General features: G+C 35.4%; 1 protein-coding gene across 3 annotated transcripts; it reads right to left on the minus strand.

Annotated features, from left to right (window-relative positions):
- Positions 1–980: 980 nt before the first annotated feature.
- On the minus strand, positions 981–10,551 carry LOC132626325 (serine/threonine-protein kinase Nek3-like). 3 transcript variants are annotated; one of them, XM_060341167.1, is made up of 15 exons: positions 9,720–10,551; positions 9,554–9,620; positions 8,543–8,608; positions 8,408–8,454; positions 8,245–8,290; positions 7,589–7,669; positions 7,460–7,502; positions 7,333–7,382; positions 6,839–6,920; positions 6,702–6,751; positions 6,228–6,301; positions 4,214–4,265; positions 3,886–4,114; positions 3,464–3,732; positions 981–2,804 (listed from the first exon to the last, which is right to left on the minus strand). In XM_060341167.1, exons 1-15 carry the CDS (start codon positions 9,815–9,817, stop codon positions 1,302–1,304), a joined length of 2,757 nt encoding a protein of 918 aa, XP_060197150.1. In that variant the 5' UTR covers positions 9,818–10,551; the 3' UTR covers positions 981–1,301. The 3 variants fall into 3 exon arrangements, with proteins under 3 accessions (XP_060197150.1, XP_060197149.1, XP_060197148.1); XM_060341166.1 differs by having other exon boundaries at positions 3,464–3,783; XM_060341165.1 differs by having other exon boundaries at positions 3,464–4,114.
- Between the last annotated feature and the right edge of the window lie 12,361 nt (positions 10,552–22,912).

Raw genomic sequence — 22,912 nt, forward strand, 5'->3', positions numbered from 1 at the left:
TTAAGTGCGATGCGATCAAATCTCAATACCTATTTAATTAAAGACAGTTTAGTCAAATTACTTATTTTTTCTAGGAGTTAGTATTTTCTTAGGGGTGAGCAAACGGCTAAGTGGACACTCTTTTTTATCTGGATGAAGTAATAACTAGAATATCAAATACTATCATTTTGTACTCCCTCCGTCCTAATTTATATGACTCACTTTCCTTGTTAGTCAATCCCAAAAAAGAATTGAAACATTTCTTTATTTGGCAACAATTTAACTTTAAACTTTATATTTTATGTTTAACGAGATGATTTATAACCACACAAATATTTTAACTTATTTTCAACCACAAGATTCAAAAGTCTTTTTTTTATTTCTTAAATTTTATGTCCAGTCAAACTATATCATATAAATTGAGACGGGGGAGTACTTTTTATGCAATATAATTACATTCTTAATCAAGATTGTAACCTCTGCAATTTTATGGCGATATGAAATGTGATTAAAACTTTTACTTTAAGAAATCAAATTATTAATGAAGTCTAATTTAGTTCAAAACACTTGATTTTATTGTTGTTGTTGTTTTTTTGGCATTAAAATATACAACGGCATCTAATTAATATCAATATATAAATTTAATTTTTAATTTACACTAGTAATTCACGTAACTCAATCACATTTGAATTTAATTTTTAATTTAAATTGTTCATTGTCAATGAATAAATGGCATGTGTCTTCACATACACTGTTATCATCAAACTTTAATTAATTAAAACACATTCGTACCTCAATTTATGACTTAACCATTGTAAATTAAGATGGTATTGATGTAAACATCGGGTGCGGATAAGTTTTTACCATAGATCAACCTTGGATTAGTTGATTTTCACAAAACCAAGATTCCAAAGTAGTCTTTGCTGTACAAATAAGGCATAATGATCGTGATCTCATGCAAGGAAGTGCTACTAATAGATGTACTTGTGCACAACATCAAATATGAGAAAAGGTTGGACTCATTTATGTTCCAAGACAACAGGAGAACGTGACATGAAAATGTCTGATGAAAAACAGTGTTCCAAAACATCCTTACATTTTACAAATCATAGATTTATTCAAGCTTCTATCTATCTATTTACAATTACTAAAGTGAATGAATTACATAAATACAAATGACAAAAAGAAAGTTAAGCACCTTTTTTAACTGCTTCTCTGGGCAAATTCAATAGGAAATTGAATGACCAAAAATAAAACGAAAAAGATAAACAAGCGAGCAACACTATAAACAAGTACTTGCAAATACCAATCTGCATAATGGATCACGAATTTCGCGGAGAATCTTCAAGCATCATTCCTTTCATACTCTTGGCCAACCAGATAGCTGTCTCCCTCGGCGACACCTTGTTCTTGCCAAAAGGTTTTAGAACAACAGCAAGCTCTTCTAATCTATCTTGCTCCAGTAAGTCAGCAGATAATTCTAGTAGACCTTCAAGTGCATCCGCCCTCTGTCTAAACGACTTGACATCTAACATTTCCTTTATCGGCCTTTCCTCCTCTGCAGCCGGTTCTGGAGAATCCAATTTTTGTGGACTGCTGTGGTTTCTCACATCAATCTCCTTATTATGGACACCATCAGGGATATTGGATTTAAGAATCGCTGATCCAGCAGAAGTAGAAGCGTTTGGAGCCCCAAGAGTACCTAGACACTCATTATCAACTTCATCTCTTACCACATTTATCTGTTTCCCAACGTCGACATTTCTCTCCACGGTGTCCATCACTGCCTGCTCACTATCCACTCGGAAACTACTATGTTGTATGAGATGTATGACGTCATCAGAAGCTGGTGTAAGCTGAGAAGCATCTGTTTTTTCAAGAACCGTATTTTTTGGAGCAGGTGGAAAAGGAGTAGTACTTTCAGTGGGAGAGCACAATAGTTCCTTTGTAATAAACTTGTCATCGTCATCGGATTTTGAAGTGCTGTCAGAGAGTTGTGGCAGACTAGTTTGGCTAAATGAAACGGGAGGAGCAGTGGGAGAGACAATTTCTGTTGTTGAGGATGATAACTTCACCATAAACTTATCGTCCCGAGAGGATGCTGAAGTCGGGTTTGATCGAGGCAAAAGATCAGTCATAACATCAAGCCTACGAGCTGTAGAATGATCTTCAAAGATGGCCATTTCTTTGGAGCAAGGGAGGGCACTGTCAGTGGCCACAGTTGAATTTGATTTCTGATTGCAAGCACCAACATCCACAATGTGATGATGCTCGTCATACTTTTCGATGTAGCATGGTTCAGAATTCTTATTATCACAGGTTTCCCCTAAACTAAAAGCAATCTCGGAAAGAGACGAGTTAGTGGTTGACCAGGACGGCCTTGATCTCGTGGTTTCAGTTTCAGTAGCTCTTTCATGACCTTGGAGAATCTGCTTCGTCAAATTCATAAAAGGAGTTGTTGCGTCATCACAAAGTTCAAATCCTTGAATTGATACAGAAGAAGAAGCAGAAATGCTACTTTCTTCTTGCGTTTCTATTGAAACTTTTCGAGAATGTTGCACACAATTCGTTGGCTCGGCAACCCTTTCAGGACATGGAGAATTGTCACTGGGACCAGACTTAACATTATTGTTAGGAGTATTTGAGGTATCATGTCCCACTTGCTTTATCCTTCTGGGGAATGATGATCGTCTAATCAAGTTAGGAGGTGTTCGCAATCTTGGCCTTGGAGGAAATACATCTTCAGCAACATGCTTTGAAGGACCAGACGAGGAGATACCTTCATATCTAGGTTTAGTCTTAGGAATGGACTCGATGACAGGCAACTGCAAGGAATGGGGCACTAAAAATTGAGATTTTACTTGGCCAAGCTTATAATCAAAATCAGCCCATATTTTCATATCTTATCCTATTTAGACCACTTTGTATATAGCTTAAAATACTTAGGAAAAAGGCCTAATAATTCCTTGTTTTGATGCTTAGAAACTGATTGAGAATGATATTAACATCACAGATTTTAACATCAATTTAAAACTTCATTGTTGGGGTTTTTAAAAGCTTGAAAACTCACAAATGAGCGCGTTGTTGAAATATTTGACAAATTGATGATTTGTGTTCATTGGAAATGTCATTTCGGATGGAGTTTCGTGGTCGAAGTTCGTAGGAGACAAAAACTCAATTTTTTGTATAAGCTTGCGTAATATTGTATAACGGTGTAAAAGTGTGTATAACACCTCTTATACACTATTAGACACTTTTATACAAGGTTGATACATTGCTTACAATAAGTGTATAATATTGTATGCTCTGTATAAGCACTATTGCGGAAAAAAAAGTTGGTTATGTGGGTAAACTAAAAAAGTATGGCTATGTGGGTGCAAATATATAATGTTGGGTTGTTTATTTTTGAAAGTTCCCCCAAATTTCCACATACAAACCAATACGTAAATACTACTGGAGATAAGAGGATTAGATAGGAAATTACCTGATGCTTTAAAGCATGCATTCCGTGATTCCTTTTCATGGAATCAGATCCGGCCTTTGTTGATCCAGGAGATGGTATCTCTGCATTGGGTTTAGAAGGAGTAACTGAGCTCGGTTTTGGGATCTTTGGTGATGCTTCAGTGTTAGCTTTCTGTGCACCTGAACCACCAACCTTCGCTCGGTTGCCCCTCATTGGGGAACTATGCTCTCTCATTTTTCCTTCTTTCACAGTTGACACAATACTTTTTATTGCTCTAGGTTGTTTAGCTTCTGCATCACATATCTTCTCGTCATCAATAATGTTCTTAGATCCATAATCATCTGTATCTTCAGGAAAAGTATCATCTCCATGATTTTCGTCATAGGAATGAAGTTGCCTAAAGTCAATATCATCATCAACAAATGCAACATCTACATCAGTACCTCTATAATCATTATTGGAAGCCTTGCTTTGGATGTTTTTCTCCTTTGACTTCAAACTTTCTTTATCACTACAAGAACTTGTACTACTTTGGCTTTCTGCCATATTCTTCCGAGAGTCACGGCCAGAAGTGAGAGGTTTTTCAGGATAGCTTGCTACATGAGTAATAAAGGATGGTCGGTATTGCTCAAGATACGGCTTCAGATACGGGTGCTTCAGGAGCTCGGTAGCCTGGAAAGGTTGATGTCAAATGATTGAATTATTGATCTGACACAAATGTGTATTTATCTGACACAAATGTTAAGTGAGTGCAAGGCTTGGTAAGCTTACACTGGGACGATGCTCAGGATTCTTTCTTAGCATGCCTTTAATAAGTGTTTTCCTGTGAAAACAATATAGAACAGAAGAAAAGCTCATGAACATCAAGATTGGGACTGAGATGCATTGATAATTGAAACTACTACTTAAGCAGAGCATCTGTGGATTGCCATAGTGTCACTCATACTAACTATAGATTCTCTTCAATTTTAAGCTTTTTATACAATAATATACTATTATCAGTGTTTTCAAAGGCGCGCTTTAGCCCTGAAGCGAGGCTCAAAACATGTTAAGCGCTTCGCCTCGCTTTATGTGAGCTTCAGTGTCATCATCGAGGCTCCAAGACATACTTTTCCTTGCCAGTGAGCCTCTCTTGAAGAGATGGCACTAGATAATTGATATTTCACTTTATCATTATGTTTTTACAATTTGTTAGTCCATATATTTGTTATTCATGCTTATTATTATTAGTCCTGGGCTAAACATATATGTATTTTTAATTTTGCACCATTGCGCCTTTTTTCATTAATGCCCACGCTTTATTTGCGATTTGCGCTTAAAGCCCCAGCTGACCTTAGAGCTTTTTTGCGCTTTTCGCTTTAGATAACACTGACTATTATATGGGTCAGTCTATGTTATGTTATGAATAATCGACAATATACTGAAATCAAATCAGATTGCTGGTTTACAATTCCAAAAATCTAATGAAAGAAGATGAAGGAATAGCACATAGTGAAATTCAAAAGGCTAAAAAAGAGTTTGACTTGACTTTCAACTGGAACATGGTAATTAAAGTAGACTAATTAATAGGACAAATACATTTGGATTGAATAAATACACTACTTAAACGCATCATCCTAGAGGATACACTAAACTTTACATTCTGTTCTAAGTGTAATAGGAAAATGTCAAATCAAGAACATTTTGTGGATTTCATTGTCACAAAAAAAAAAAAAAAAAAAGTCTGGAAAATTAACTTAAAGGTTGTAACAAACTATATACCAAAACTTGAAGAGGTAACATCCGCCCTAAGGATTAGAAAGTACACACGATCTGATATTCCTCTGTTTCATACTCCCTCCGTCCTAATTTATGTGACACTCTTTCCTTTTTAGTCAATCCCAAAAAGAATGACACCTTTAACAACAACAACAACCCAGTGAAATCCCACATCGTGGGGTCTGGGGAGGGTAGAGTGTGCGCAGACCTTACTCCTACCAAGGTAGGACGGCTGTTTCCGAAAGACCCTCGGCTCAATAAAAGCATAAAAAGAAGTCAGATAAGGTTAAGAGAATCAAAGCGATATGAAATGAAATAATGCAAGCGACACAGATAACACAGGATAATCAATGCACAGGAAATAACAGATAATACCCATTTAACAAGTTAACTTTAAAATACCCATTTTACCCTTAATGAGATGATTTATAGTCACACAAATATTTATGGCTTATTTTAGACCACAAGTTTCAAAAGTCTTCTTTTATTTCTTAAACTCCGTGCCCAGTCAAACCTTGACATAAATTGGGACAGAGGGATTTTCTACATCAACTTTTTTCTTTACAATATGACTATACAGATTATAGTGATTAAATTTGATTCCAACATAAAGCAATCGTTAAAGAAAATTGCATAGGAGAGAGAAGCCAGAATATTGCAGAACATTAATAGTGAAAATGGGAAAAAGGATATTGCAGAACATTAATAGTGAAAATGAGAAAAAGGAAGAGGCTAAAATAATATCACTATAAGATACTTGTCTCTCGAACCGTGACTAGATGTGGCGTATCTACAGGTAAATAACCAAATCAACCCAAACGAAAGTATTGAAACCTTAAACAAACAAAAAAAAAAAAAAAATGTGTACACTCTCAGACAGCTTAGATGACACGTTAGTTTATTTATTTCAGATCTGCAAATATTATAAATGATTCTCTTGACTTTCAATAATAAGTATCAAGAAGAACAAAAGCTTAGCAAAAAGGTAAATTATGCTTGCAATGACACTAACAAATGCCAGACTTACAAGTGCGGAGAATAACATGATGGCAGGGGACCAATGGACGATCTGTTAATTTTGCTTATCAATCCCGCCATGTCCTGAATCATGATAAAATGCCACTTTCAATAAACGTAAATGGAGGACAGATACAAGGAAAAGTGAAGGGACGTAATTCTGTAGGTAGTTGCTTCAATAAGCAAAATGCATTACATTGCGAGTGTTTTCCAGATTATGAGAGACCAAATAATCTTGCAGACCTAAAACACGTTACAACCAGAATTTTTGACATTAAAGTACCTAAATGCATTTATATAATGAACATATATCCAGCATGTGAGTAGACCGTCAAGCATTAACTACAACTGGATAACTTGGATTTGCAAGGTCACTAAAATATGCAGATTCACTAGTATTTGTAGTCCGAATGTGAAATTATCTAATTAACAGACCCCGGGAGTTGCCACGATAATAGAAGTAGAGGAGAGCAGAAAATCTTACAAATGCTTTAAATGCAGGTCGATAAGCAGCCATTTCATACATACAGCAGCCTGGTGGAGAAATGATTGCTCATAAAATCAGATGGCATATAGATGTTCCTATCTTCCCACAAAAATTGCAAATAAAACGCTGCATACCTAGGGACCAGATATCTGATTTAAAGCCATAAGGAATGTCCGCAAGAAGTTCAGGGCACATGTAATTGGGAGTTCCAACTACCTGGAATATTTAACAAAAACATTATCAGCATCCTAAAGAGTCTCTTTCATCTTTAGCTATTGCATAACTACTTCATTTGATCAGGTTTGCTTTCTCAGTTCAGTGCAAAAATGTTTAAAACAAACTTCCAAATCTTATTAGGTATTTGCAGCCCAACACCAATGACAATGTCCTAATATCTTAATATTGTTTTATCACCAGAACCACAAATCCTGAATGTACCCTAAAGCAAGTTCCAAATATACATGTTTCCAGATCAATTGTTTCCCTTTGAGGGATCAAAAAAGTCAATCAGGATTTTAAGCTTCCAAAATATGGATACGACTTGAGTCAAGACAAATTTTTGCACTTCATTGCACAATATATCAAAATTAGACAGTAAATTAAAAGGCAGTATGTATCAGAGACATACTGAAGAAGCCAAGTCATCTGCCTTCAATGTTTTTGCAAGCCCAAAATCCCCTGCAACCAAAAGTATTGTCAAAATCGCAATCACATCATCTCAACTTCAATAAAAAGAAAATCTGCATTTAACTTACCAAGGCGAACATCTTGTTCCTTGGTGAGAAAGATGTTTGAGCACTGCCAGAACAGGGTGTGAAATTACCTTATGAAAATTAGGAGAGAATAGTAAATACAAACATATTAACAAATATTGAAACACATACTTTAAGGTCACGGTGCAGCACATAATTTGAATGCAGATATTCTACTGCCAATAGTAGTTGAGTGAACCACTTCAAAAGTTTCTGCAAGGTAAACAATTACTTGAATGGTCAACAAACAAAAATAACGAGTAATTGGAATTTATTCTTCATGAATTATACAGTACCACCTATGAAGTGAACTATTCATATTGTAAGTTCTAATAGTTATAAACTCTTTTTGCCCATTCCATGATCTACAATCTAAGGGTTTGTTTGGTGTGACAGAAAATGTTTTCCTATTTTCCCTTGTTTGGTTGCACTAAATATTTTGGAAAATGTTTTCCTCAAAATAGGAGAAAATGGAGGAAAATGTTTTCCTTGCAAAATTTGAGGGAACACATTTTCCTGATCAATAAAAACACACCAACGCATCCCCAACCCACCCACCCCCCAACAAAAAAAAAAACCCACCAAAAGTTGCACTCTGAATTCAAAAATCTCATAGTGTTTTGCTTTGAATATATGCAAATGCTCTTAAAATGTTATTTTCCAACTTGCATACGAAACACAAGAAAATGAGTAGGAAAATCACTTATTTCCCGTCATACCACACACACCCTAAATGTAAGAATAACATATCTCAGTCTAATAATAAACTTAATAATGTACCAACATACCTCTTCAGGAAAATATTGTCCATTTGCTTTCTTCATCAGTTCAGCCCTATCAAAAAATGTTTTATTAAAGCAGGAAATAAAGACTCGAAATCATTGTTTAGCAATTAAAGCAATAATAACATGAAACTATGTCAGCTTGACTTCAGTAGTTTAAGACACTTACATATCACCACCTTCGCAATAGCCAGTAACAATGCAAACATAGCAACCCTGCATTACGATTAACACAAAGAACAAAATTATTACAATCTGCACCAGAGAAGTTAGTCCACACTGGCAAAAACTTCACGCCTTTCACCTTCTCTACCCATGCTTCCTTGAATTCAACAATAAATGGATGTTGAATCCGTGCAATTAACGCCATCTGCACGTCAAAATTTGGATTACTTCTATGTGAAAATCTTAAGTATATATTCATTTGTGCAACTAGTGTCATGCTCAGTGAAAAAACACACATCCCCAAACACTACAACACGAAATGAACACTATCAAATAAGAACATATATATGCAATTAACAAACATGTAATGTATCTTGAAAAGCTTAAGAAGCTAGAGATGGAATAGAGAAACAACTGCAAGCAGGGGTGGAGCTAGCATTTCTCTTACGGGTTCGGTACAGAAATGGGATCCCCAATAGCCGAAGACAAAAGATTCATATGAGAAAACATAAGTAAACGGACCTCTACTTGAGCCTCCAAGGATAAAGGTACATGATCAGCCATCAACATAGGCCATAACTTTGGCGCAGAGCCTATATTTGCGTTAAAAATCCACTTAATATGTATAAATAATTTATCAAGAACCCAGTAACTACCTTTTTCTAGAATCTAGAGCCAATAAGCTCAAAATCCTAACTCCGCTCTGAGTTCAAGTATTCTTCATGAAGTTTCCCTTATTTTATTTCCACGAACAGGATGAATTTCAAATCAAGAATCTCTATAAACTGATATTGCAATACAATCAACGAGCTGGCATAAGCCGTAGCAAGAGAAGATCAAGAAAAATCAGAATCTGAGACATCTAGAGATTCTTTGATTTTCAAAAGAACCCTTTAAACATTCAGTAAATAGTCCAACTTATAATGAAATCAAAGGAAAAACAGTAAGGGAGAAGTCAAACTCAATAGTAGCTAATCATTATGCTCAACAGATTAAGCTAAAGAATCTTTTCTTCTTTGAGTAGCCCTTCTAACTCCTTATTAGTAAATTCAAATAATAACAAAAGGACACATAGTAAACATGTTACCTTCTCAAAAAAAAAAAAAAAAAGGACACATAGTAAAATCCTTAAAAGCAACAAAAAATGTACCTCTTGATGAGCAGATCTCCTACATCTCTCTGTTTGTCTAGCCAAACGAATCTTCTTTAACACATACCTATCAATTCCATAAAACAAATTTTATAAACCAAATCAATCTAGATAGAAATTCAAAAAGCTCACATTAAGTTAGAAAAATAAATAAATTAAAGTTTACTTCTTTCTCTCTTGCTTGTGATGCACTAAAATTGCTGCACCAAATGCTCCACGACCAATTTGCTCCATTAACTCATAGTGATCCATTCTTGATTCCATTGCTAATAAAAAAAATTACAAAGTATAATACTAAATCAATCCCTGTACATTTTCTTCATCATTAGTCAAACCCCACATAATTTTTGGATTTGGCTGCAATTTTTCCTAACCATTTGCAGAAAAATTCTAAAAGAAACTAACCATACATACAAAGATTACTTCTTTATCAAAGATAGGTAAGATTGAAATCAAGAATGGCCTTTTTGGGTACTCAAGAAATGGCATTTAAACTGTAAAAACTGCTTCTTTATCTAAAAATAGTAAGATTGGAATCAAGAATGGACTTTTGGGTACTCAAGAAATGACAATTAAACTGTAAAAATTGCTTCTTTATCTAATAATAGTAAGATTGGAATCAAGAAATGACATTTAAACCACAAAGACTACTTCTTTATCTAAAAATAGTAAGATTGGAATCAAAAATGGCCTTTTGGGTACTCAAGAAATGACATTTAAATTGTAAAAATTGCTTCTTTATCTAAAAATAGTAAGATTGGAATCAAGAATGGCCTTTTTGGTACTCAAGAAATGACAATTTAACAGCAAAAATTGCTTCTTTATACAATAATAGTAAGATTGGAATCAAGAATGGCCTTTTGGGTACTCAAGAAATGACAATTAAACAGAAAATTTTGGTTATTTTCTCAATAATAGTAAGATTGAATCAAAAAAAGGACTTTGGGTACTGGAAAAAAGGGAATTTAGAAGGACTCTTTTTAGGTGTTAAGTCAAAAAAAAAAAAAAAAAAAAAAAAGGAAAGTGGGAAGCCTTGATTTTTGGGTTTCCTATTTTCCATTTTTTTTTTCTGATATAAATTTAGGATGGCTTTGTTTTTTCTTTTTCTTCTGGTTTGTTCTTGAAGAGGCTGCTGATCTGGAAAAAACAGTTGTCCCAGTTCTCTAACTCTTCAAGCATGTGTAATAATTTAATATAGTACACAGTAAAGTGTCCTTATTATTAATGTTGAAAGATATGGTTTTATTACTCTAGTATAGGTTTAATTTCAAGTCAATATAATTATTATATTTTAGTTTCCAATCCGTTGTTTGGATTCTCATTGGAGTCCGATCATATTCAGATTTGCGTCTCGTAGGACCTCATTTGGAGGGAAATGCTCCCTACCAAGGAAATCCGAAGCCCTCTGGTTAAGGAAGGAGCAGCCCTTCTGCTGCATCACATCTTTTTTGGTAAGTCGGTATAATTTTTTTTTTCACATGGACACATAGGTAACAGATTTGTTTGGCCGGATACATGGACAATATCTTAAATTTATCGGTAAATTTTAATTTAGATATTCGAATTATAAGTGTTCTAATTGAGTTAGTGACGGAATCAAAAGTTTAAGTAAAGAGATTTAGAAAGGAAAAAAAAAATTATGCCAATGAAATTCAACAACTTATATATATGCAAAAACAATCATGTTTACCCTATCTATATAGCATAATTTTTCTACCAAGGGAGTTCAATGATCTCCCTCGCATCCATCTGGCTCCGCCCCTAATTGAGCACCCGAATACATGATAAGTGTTATTAGACATTTCCAACTCATATTTTGGAAAAGGTTTTTGTGCATGTTCACAAACATCTATTAAGTAGAGAAGTTAATCACATGAAATATTTCTCCTATTTTAGTGGAAACATATATGAGGTTTTACATCTTATTCAAGTTAATGTTTATAATTAGAGTGACTTATTTCAAATTTTTAACTTATTTATATAATGGACACTTATGCACAGAAACTTTTATAAAATTATGTGTTTGAAATTACTAATAAATTTAAAGTGTTCTCGATATATTTTGTCGGCTGTTTTTAACTAGAGGTTTTCAAGAGAATGAGAATTTCATGTAAAGATGTTAATCGAGTTTGTAGCTTTTTTGTAAGTGGATCTCTAATCACTTTATTAGTTTAATAAAATACTTTATCTCTCAAAAAGTAACAAGTTCTGATGAAAGAGAAAACACTCTAATTGCTAAACAATGGTTAGGGCCTCAGGGGTCGTCTGATTTAAAGTAAGAAAGTTTTTAAATCTTTTTATACGATAACACAAGTTTGATTTCCAATATAAAATCCTGCATAATTTAATAATCTTTGTTTAACTAGTATAGTGTTGGTTTTCGGTATAAAACTCCAGATAAGTACCGCAAACGAAACTTATATGTACTAATTTCAATATATATATATATATATATAACTTATGAGAATATTTATATATTATTTTATTATTGTTTCTGTCTCAATTTAAATGTCTTACTTTTTTTTTTGGCATGTCTAAAAAAGATTGTCTCTTTTTACATTTGGTAAATTATTCAATTCCAATGTTCTACATGTCAAGTTTAAGACCATAAAATTTAAAGAACTAAACATCTTTAATTTAAGACTACAAGATTCGAAAGTTTTAATTTGTTTCTTAAACTTCATGCTCAGTCTTCAAATTAAGACACTTGAATTGTGACGAAGGGAGTACTAAATATAACATGAATAAATTATGTATATTAGTAACGCATGAATAAAATTATTTAAAAATAAATACTTCTAGATTAGACAATTTTTATATAACGGTTCATGTATATTTCATATCATAGTATAATAATCATGAACCAAACAACTTGAAGAAATGGGAGGAGATGGAAAAAGATGGAGCAGGAAAAAAACCTGAGAATATCCCTGATACTTCTTGATAGGGTGTTGTCTGATAATTATTAGAAAATTATTGAACATGCTATAGGACAAAGGAATAAGATTCTAATGGACAACAGGGAAACACAGAAGCAAAAAAAGGTTAGTTGTGTTGTCAATTTCTATAAATATTTCCTGAAATAAATAACGATTTATTTTATTTTATCTATGAACATAAAGTTTATTTTTGTTGATTAATGTAATATAATGCTTTTTAAAGCCTATGGTTTGTTTGGTACGGAGGAAAACTTTGTTTTATTTTCTCATGTTTGGTTACTCAAAATTTTTTAAAAATATTTTTGTTTTAAAAAACTGAGTTCATTAAAGATAAGAAAAATGACTTTTGCAGTGAAATTAGGGGAAAACAAGTTTCATAAATGACATTTCGTTGTTCTCCATTCTCCGACATACTCCATACCACCCCTACTCCCATATCTTCTACTTCCACCACCCCTACACCAGGGGCGGAGTCAGTAAGGGCCTAGGGATGAACCCCCTTTGGTGAATAATTATACAGTATATAAGGTTAAAATTATTTTATATATATATATATATATATATATATATATATATATATATATATATATATATATATATATACAATAGATGTGGAATCCCATTAGACTTTTGGTGTGTTTAGTTCTTTATATTTTTTAACCCCTCTTAGTAAAAATTGTGGCTCCGCCACTGCCTTACACCCCTACCCCATTCTTATAGTATTTGCCTAAATTATATATAAATATTTTTCAGATAATATTTTCTGCTTATTTATCAAATACAAATCAAAAAAACTAGTAGGAAAATACTTATCTTTCGGAAGAACATTTTATGTTGAAAATATTTTCCTGGTACAAAACACACCACCGTGCTTTAGATTTTATACATTTAATCAGTTACAATGCATTTCGGCTACAGAGTTCAGGTATTACCTTAAACAAAACTTATTTCATGCAATAATTGATAGACACGCTATGCAAGACAAGGAAAGGCATAAAGTTATAAATATGTTTTCCAAATTTATTGCTCCTATTTAATTTGACAATTAAGTTATTGGAGTGTAAGAGTAAAGAAGCTGATCTGATCTGATCATGGGAATGCAAGTTGTTTACCGACAAATTAAAATCAGCTAGTACTCAAGTTCACTTATATAAATAGTGCAAAACATTTATCTACATATGATTTTAACATCAAATAAAGGGTATTTCACATATAACTTTTTACCAATTAACTATAATTAAGTGATATGTATCCTGTTTTATATTTAAATTATTTAAGTCTAGGTAAATACCAAGTATGGATAAATATTTTCATGAATAATTGCGATAAAGACTCTTTGCTCAACTAGAAATTGCACATTCACTTGATTGAACACAAAAACCCCACCTCAATTTAAATTACTCCACAAGAATTAGGTCTCTAATAAAACAAATATGGGGACCATTAGTTTAATGATTACAAAATGTATCCTCTAAACTCTTTTCCTCTTTTATTTATCTTTTTGATCTATTTATAGACTGACCCCTCACAAAGAAATAAAAAATGCACGATGGATGACTTGCTTTAGCATTTTCATTTAGAGGAGAAAAGTACAAACCAATTATGACTAACATAATAATAAGGCTAATGGTAGACCACTAACTAAGCTACAAAAAATAAAGTAAGCAAAAGTTGAATTTCCACTTTGTTCGTTTCAAAACTATTTTGACACACTTTATGCCTCGGTGCTGTCGGTTCCACATGCTTTTTGCAGTCTTTCTTATTTTCTCTTTAAACACTTAGCTATGATAATAATTAGTGAATACATTTTTGTATGCAGAATTTTGTGAGTTAAAATATCATATGTACATATGCTATATGCTTATATATATATATATATATATATATATATATATATATATATATATATATATATATATATATATATATATATATATATATATATATATATTCTGAGTATGTTATTGTTTTAAAATTTATGAAATTATATGCATTTGTCGACCCTTTTTAGAGATTTTTAGCTATATTTCACCACCAAAATCGATAACTATTTATTTTTGCATATTAAATGTACACACATGCACACATATATACATATTTTATACATAGTATATAATGTTTATATATTTAGTTGGAGATTTTAATTATTTTTTGTGAGCTGCTGAATATGCAATTATTTTTTATCAGCGGTAAGCAACGTATAATTGGTGTATATAAGCCTAAAAAGCTAAAAAAATTACACTCAACTAGACTCGTTTAGACCTCACAGCCAACTGTTTGCTTCTTAAGCAGCCGAACTGCCAGTCTGCCACCTCGTGGAATGTGGACCGGCGGTTAATGATGGTTGTTTTTATTTTATTTTTCATTCCATGTTTAGTATTCATATTGAGACCTCAACTGATTTAGAGCCTGTTTGGATGGACTTATGCCTATAAGCTGTCTGCAGCTTATAAGCTAAAAAAAATAAGTTGGGATAGTCTAACTTATTTTTTTTGGCTTATAAGTTGTTTTCAGCTTATAAGCTGCTTTAGATAAGCTAAGTTAAATGGGCTCAATTATTTTTTTGAGCTTATTTTAAGCACAAAATGACTTTAAGCTGGCCAATCAAACACTTAAAAAAATTGAAAACAGCTTATAAGCAACTTATAAGCCAATCCAAACGGGCTCTTAAATGGGAAACTTGCACGATTGTCCTTATTCAGGCCTGGTCTTTAATTTTCACACTTCGCCTAAAATATCTCGAGGTTCTAGGTTCGAATGCTGACAAAATTAGACTTATTCAGGCAAATTTTTTTTTAATTTTTTTTTGCCGTAAGGCAAATTATGGCTTATAAGGCAGACTTTTAGTAAAGTCTTACCTTGCGAAATTATTTTTTTGACTGAGCGGGGGCTCGAACCTAGAATCTCGGGATATTTTCGGCCATTTTTAAGCGAAGGACAAAAATTAAAGACCAGTAATTTGAGGGGCAGAACGCCATTGAAGGCATTTTCATCCAAAAAAAAAATGAATTTAAATTTATGCCGCATAAGGCCCATTTTAGGGGGAAAGCAGTTCTAACATGAACTTTTTCATACTTAAGACTCGAATTCAAGACTTTTGATTAAGGATGGATAAAAATAGCTTCTATCTATCCACTACAACCCGGACGTTTGGTAGCTGGTTAGAGTTGTGCAGGTATTAGTAATATATGAATTGGTTATGTGCGAATCTATGTATTAGTATGCAAGATTAACTAAGCGGGAGTTAGTTATTCATATACTAGTTATTCCACCTACTATCTTACATAAAATAATAGATATATTATCTTATAACTTATACATGTATTAGTTATGCGAATTTCTAAATTACAAATCAAATATTATATTAATTTTATAGTACATGAATAACTTATCTCCTAACCAACTACCAACTATCGTATTATTTATATAAAATTTAATACATGCATAATTGACCTGTTTAGTTATGGCCAATGATTGATACTATGTCAGACTGGGATTGTGGTGGAGTTGGCTCTAAATGCGCACATGGCTCTTTCACTAAATGACACACACTATCTAGCTGGGAACTAGGTTTTTGAGTTGGCTATTTTTCATACGGGTTCATCCTAGTCCTAGGGCTGGACCCATCTTTTTAATTTGCTAACATGGTCTGGTACTTTTGTTGGAAGATTTGTTGATTTGCCTTTCACAGATACTAGAGCACAAGTACACCATCGTATAGGAGTAGTACTTAGCATCTTTGACTAGTACTTTAATTCATTCATTGGATCTAATTTTTCTATTATTTTTTGAATTTAATCTTTTGATATTTGAAATTTACTTACTCAATTGATTCAAGTTCATGCCGGAAATACTACGTGATGGAGTAAAGCATTTCCTTCCAATTTATATTTCGGGGTGTAGGAAATCAATCCGTGATTTGTATTGATGTATGAAAGTCATTATATACAAAGTAGGTATCTCACTATCAGAATGATATCAGGCTAAATTATATGACCTAATTACTATACATAAGGAAGAGAATATTTACAATATTTACGTAGACTATTACATTGTCTATCACACCCCCGCAGTCGAAGCGGGAGGTTGTCGTACACTTAGACTGTCCCTGAAATCATCAAAGAGCACGCGCGGAAGACCATTAGTGAAGATATCTGTGATCTGCTAACGGGACGGGACATGAAGAACACGAACTTCTCCACGGGCAACTTTCTCACGTACGAAATGTATGTCCATCTCAATATATTTAGTGCGTTGGTGCTGAACTAGATTACCTGATAGGTATATGGCACTAACATTATCACAATAAACCAATGTAGCTGTCCGGATGGGACAACGGAGCTCCAAAAGAAGGTTGCGAAGCCAACAGGACTCAGAGACGACATTAGCGACCCCACGGTATTCGGCCTCAGCACTCGACTTAGACATAGTAGATTGTCGTTTGGATGACCATGAGAGGAGATTATCGCCAAGGAAGACACAGTAACCTGATGTGGATCGGCGAGTGTCTGGACAACCACCCCAATCTGCATCTGTATAAGAAACAAGAGAGGCAATGGAGGATTTGTACAAATGAAGACCAAACTCAATAGTACCTTGAATGTATCGGACTATGCGTTTAAGAGCATGCATATGTGCAACCTTTGGACCATGCATGTGAAGGCATACTTGTTGAACCGCATAGGGGATGTCTGGTCTTGTGAATGTAAGGTACTGCAATACGCCGGCCAACTTACGATATTGGGTGGGATCATCGCAAGGAGGCCCGGCCGTGGCACCAAGTTTGGCTTTGGTGTCAACTGGTGTCTGACTTGGCTTACAGGCAGTCATGCCCGCACGCTCTATAATATCTGCTGCATAATTTTTCTGAGAGAGAAACATGTCGTGTGAAGTCCGAGTAACAGCAATACCCAGAAAATAGCTTAGAGGGCCCAAATCCTTCATAGCAAATTCGGCACGAAGCAGAGACATGATGGATTTTCTGAGAGCATCTGAGGAAGCTGTGAGAATAATATCATCAACATATAGTAGAATGTAAGCAATGTCAGAACCTTGACAATAAATAAAGAGAGAGTGATCAGATCGGCTATGTGAAAAACCAATAGTGGAGACATAGTGTGCAAAGCGTTGGAACCATGCACGGGGAGCTTGCTTAAGTCCGTACAACGATTTCTTCAAGAGACACACATGATGTGGATGCTTTGGATCCTTAAACCCAATAGCCTGATGCATATAAACAGTCTCATTAAGATTACCGTGTAGGAAAGCATTCTTGACGTCTAACTGATGAATGAGCCAAGAGTGTGCAAGTGCAATGCTCAATACAGCGCGAATAGTAGCCGGTTGAATAACCGGACTGAAAGTCTCATCGCAGTCAACTCCAACCTGTTGAGACCTGCCATCACAGACAAGACGGGCTTTGTGCCTCTCAAAAGAACCATCAGATTTCTTTTTATGACGAAAAATCCACATAGAACGAATAAGATTCACATCAGTGGGACGTGGAACCAACTCCCACGTCTTATTATTAATTAGAGCATTATATTAATCAACCATGGCAGCTTTCCAATTGTGGTCATTTAGAGCACTGACAGAATTTCGTGGGATAGGCGAGATGGAGTTAGTGCTAGAAGTATTTAAGTTGAACGGTTGTTTGGGCTTAAAAATCCCATGTTGGCTTCTAGTGACCATGCGGGTAGGCTGCTGGGCAGCCACGGGTGGGGCAGTGGGGGGTAGGGGCTGTGGGGCAGTGACCATGGGGTTAGACCGTTGGGTAGTGGGGGGAGGGCTGCTGGACAGTCACGGGTGAAGCAGTGGGGGGGAGGGGCTGGACCGAGGGAATGACGGATGAAGAAGGCTGTGACAGAAAATGCATGGTATATGGAGAAATCCCATGGTCCAAAAAATCATCAGAAGTTGGGGTTGGTGAGTGCAATTTGGAGAAGGGAAATTGAGTTTCCTCAAAGATGACATGCCTTGAGATGATGATTTTGTTGGTGGATAAATCATAACATTTATATCCTCTATGATTCAACGGATAGCCCAAAAATACACACGGGGTGGATCTTGCTTGTAACTTATGAATAGTTGTAGATGGGAAAAGTGGATAGCATAGACACCCAAAAACTCGGAGATGATAATAGGAGGGGGTTCGTTGATAGAGAACTTATGTTGGTGATTTATACCCAAGGAATTTGGTGGGAAGTACATTAAGGAGATATGTGGCCATTTGGAGAGCATGATGCCAAAAAGAGGGGGCATGGAAGAGTGGACAAGAAGAGTGCGCACTATGTTGTTAATGAATTTAATTTTTCTTTCCTCTTTGCCGTTTTGAGGAGAGGTATGGGGGCAAGAAAATTGGAAATTTAAATCATTTGAGGCGCAAAAAGATTGAAAATGCCTATTGGCGAACTCCCGCCCATTATCACATTGAATTTTTTTAATGTCTCTTTCGAATTGATTCTGTATTAATGGCTTAAAAGATAAAAAAAGTGGAATAGATTTGGGACTTGTTAGAGATTGGAAAGTCCAAAGAAAATTACTATAATCATCAAGAAAGAAAACATAATAGCGGTGCCCATTAGAACTTAAAATAGGAGATGTCCATAAATCACTATGAATGATATCAAATGGCATAGTAGTAAATGACAATGAATCATAAAATGGCAATTTAACATGTTTCCCAAAGGACAAGAGGTACAAAAAGAAGTTCGGGCCCTATTACATTCAATTAAGGCATTACTACGAAGAGAACTAAGGATAGCATTTCTCGGATGGCCGAGTCGGAAATGCCACAAGCTAGGTGATGCGGCAATGAAAGTGGATGGTGGAGTGGTCCATTTTGTGGAAATTATAGGATACGATTCCCCGGTGCTCTCACATCTCATTAGGCGGCTCCCAGTCGGTAAATCCTTCACAGAAAATCCAAGAGGATCAAACTAAACAGAAACATTATTGTCCTTAGTGAATTTACGTGCGGAAATAAAGTTTTTGATGAGTTTTGGAGCATGCAAGACATTTCGGAGACGTAATTGAGGATTAGGTGGGGGTAGGGATGTATGACCATAGCCTCGAATTGGAATAGTGCTACCATTACCAACAACGATTCCAGAATTATTGCTCAAATTAAAATAAGACGTGAGAGTACCTGAGTTGGCAGTCACGTGGGAAATCGCTCTGGTGTCCATGTACCAATTATCATCCGGTTGATGCATGGACAGAGTGTGCATGACTGCCTCCACATCTGTCGGAGTGTACCTAGAATAAGTCGGACCATGCATGAAATAGGCCTGCTGAGATCGTGGACCCGCACCGAGAATGCCGCTGTCGGGCCGCGGTGTGGTGGGACGATGCTGCCACTGTCTCGTTGGATACGGGCAGGGGGGCATTGGCCACTGCTGGGGCGGCCAGGCAGGCCAGTAGTAGCCCCCTGCCGGTGGATGTCCCGTCGGCCACTAGCCGTTGCTGGTCTGTCCGCCGCCGCCGCGGCCGAATTTCCCGCGGTTGTTGTTGTTCCCCTTTCCCTTGTTCCTGTTAGAATTCCTGCCACTATTATTATCACGATGGTTAGTTGAATTATTGTTGCCGCCAGGTGGCAGAGAGGGAGTATCATTGTCAACAAGTAGAGCCGCGGGACTAGAATCGCGGGCACGTTCCTTGGTTGCTGCGTCTTCGAGCTTGAGTCTGGAGCACACTTCAGAGAAAGAGGGCAGCACATCCTTCTGCTGGATGGTGGTGACAAAGTGTGCATATGCCTCCGATAAGCCTGCAAGGAGGCGCAAGACCATACGTTGGTCGGACACCGGCGACCCCACGTTGGCAAGCTGATCCGCGAGAGACTTGAGCCTATTATAATAGGCCATAACCGAGTCGAAGTCAGCCATTTTTGTGGTGGTGAATTCAGTTTCAAGGTACGCTGTCCTTGAGTGCTTGTTATCTTGGAAAAGTTGAGCAACTCGATTCCAAGCCTTCTCTGCAACATCATCCGCCACAAGAATAGAGGTAAGAATATCATGGGATACGCTGGCGTAGATCCATTGAAGGACCACCGCATCTAGCCGTTTCTAGAGCGGAAGGTTAGCCGCCTTTGTTGCGTTGTACGCAGTGAGTTCAGTGGTGTCAGTTGGTGGTATGATGTGTTCAAGTACGGAGTGGACGCGGGCTAGAACTTTGAATAGTGTCGCCCATTCGTGATAATGGCTGGTTTTCATGTCTATAGTGATTGGGATTAAAGATTTCACATTCGTGACGGTTAAAGCAGAATGAAAATTTTTGTTGTCATCTATTGAAGAGAGAAGAGGGAGGAGGAAGGGGTGGTGGCTACGGCTAGGGTTAGGAGAGAAGAGGGAGGTGGACGGCTAGGGTTTAGGATGCTAGGGTTTTTAGGAGAAACCTAGTCTGATACCATGTAGGAAATCAATCCGTGATTTGTATTGATGTATGAAAGTCATTATATACAAAGTAGGTATCTCACAATCAGAATGATACCAGGCTAAATTATAGGACCTAATTACTATATATAAGGAAGAGAATATTTATAATATTTACGTAGACTATTACATAGTCTATCACGGGGTCCAAAACGTAAACTTTTAGTTAAAGGTGAATGTGGTTTTTAAGTAAGTTTGATTAATGTTCATCAACTTTCACTTAATGATTGATTAGTGATCTTGAAATTCAAAAGGAAATGAAGAGGAAGTAATAATCAAAGATTCATCTAATGAGTAGGTGTAGAGGGTTACATATTAATGAAGAAAACAGCATATACTAATAACAGTAGGATTCGTTTTCATTTTGGCCGAATAACAAACGATCTATCTTATCTACTATGGTTGTATAACCTGATGCCGACACACATACGTATGTCAATATATATGTGTACACACAGACAATATTATTTATGTTAGAGCAAGGATCACTGGGACATTCATACAACAAATTATAATAGTTTTTAAGCTGTGATGGAGAAAAAGTAATTAAAAAATAGTTGAATTTATAAATTTTGAATTTTAGGCAAGGGTGACTTAATAAAATTAGTGGTCTAAAGTCAAATCTTAACAAAAAGCGTCAAGTATCTTCTATAAAACTAGTTCATGCACATGCATCCCATGAAATAAATTTAGTTGGAATATAGCCAGTACGATTTCTCGTGCATGAAATGTACACATCGTTATTTGTACCAATCGGTTTTTAGATAACACTAGTCATAATTTCTCATATGCTTCAAATTGTACAAATTTATTTTAAAGTTTTCTTTAATATTTTAATTAAAAAATTACTTTAAAATATTCATTTGTGAAAAATGGGGCCCCATGACTTTGCTCTATCAGCTTTACTCTAAAGCAGGTACTGTAGTTATCTTTTTTAATCATTAGCTACCTCCTATATACCTAGTTTACACGTGATCAAATACGGGATGTCACTGCTGACGCTTCTGAGGCAACACATCCCCTATCAACCCGAGTTTCAAGTGAGGGTATTGAGGACGTCGATCACTATAGTCAGGTCAGCGTCAGCTCATTTTCCCAACCATTTTCTAGGGTAGAGGATTGCACTATATGCTTGAAATCCTTCAAGGTTCAGTTCGTGCCGCATATAACACATTTAAGAAGAAAATGTTCCCTACTAGAAATTTTTTTATCACAGTAAAATTCAAACCTAAGACATCTGATTAATAATGAAAAAAATGAGACCATTATATCACTGCCCTCAATGGTTCAACCCAATTATAGGATCTTAACTTTACAAGAGTTGAGAGGATGAGAGCGTGTAAATTTGAACTACATAACAAGGCTAGTGCCATACGAATTGGATTATTTCATCTTGATACAAGGATGATCTACTTAGTGGCAGAGTCACCATATACGTCCGGAGCCTAAAGGGTATAAAAATACACGATATTTACCAAAAGGGGATGACCAAAAATTTATATACCATCTGTCAGAACCATCAACGAAAATTAAAAAAAAAAAAACGTATAACGTGGACTGATCCACATTATACAATATATTTTGTAAAACATGGACTGATCCACGTTATACCTCTAAAGTTTTTTTTTTTCGAGCACTAAAAAAAAAATTGGTAAACTTTTTGCAACACTTAGTGTGTTTTTTCATACTTTGACCAATGATTAGTCGTGTGTGAAAACTCCGAAACGTCAATATTTTATATAGAACCTGATATTTTTTTCTGCGTACAATAATGTAGGCTCAATACATCAAGGATACATAGACGTTCGGATCGTCATTTTAGGGGTTGAAAAGGTGCTCGAAATAAGTTTTGTTTGAAAAAACTTAGTGTTTGACTGTAAGGTTATTTTAGTCAACTTTATATGTCGAGAAAATTAGTCAGCTTTATTTTCAAAAATTGAAACCGCAGAAGTGAAATTGACATTCACAGCTACATTACCCCGGGATTTTTA

Source organism: Lycium barbarum, chromosome 2, assembly GCF_019175385.1.
Source record: "Lycium barbarum isolate Lr01 chromosome 2, ASM1917538v2, whole genome shotgun sequence".
NCBI classification, from domain to species: Eukaryota; Viridiplantae; Streptophyta; class Magnoliopsida; order Solanales; family Solanaceae; genus Lycium; species Lycium barbarum.

Excerpts from the sequence above, each read along its gene's own strand:
- LOC132626325 (XM_060341165.1), bottom strand. The coding sequence starts at position 9,817 with ATGGAATCAAGAATGGATCACTATGAGTTAATGGAGCAAATTGGTCGT. Across the intron at positions 6,302-6,701 it reads GACCTGCATTTAAAGCATTT|GACATGGCGGGATTGATAAG; the intron begins GTAAGATTTTCT and ends ATCATGATTCAG. Across the intron at positions 4,266-6,227 it reads TCATGTTATTCTCCGCACTT|GAAAACACTTATTAAAGGCA; the intron begins GTAAGTCTGGCA and ends TTGTTTTCACAG.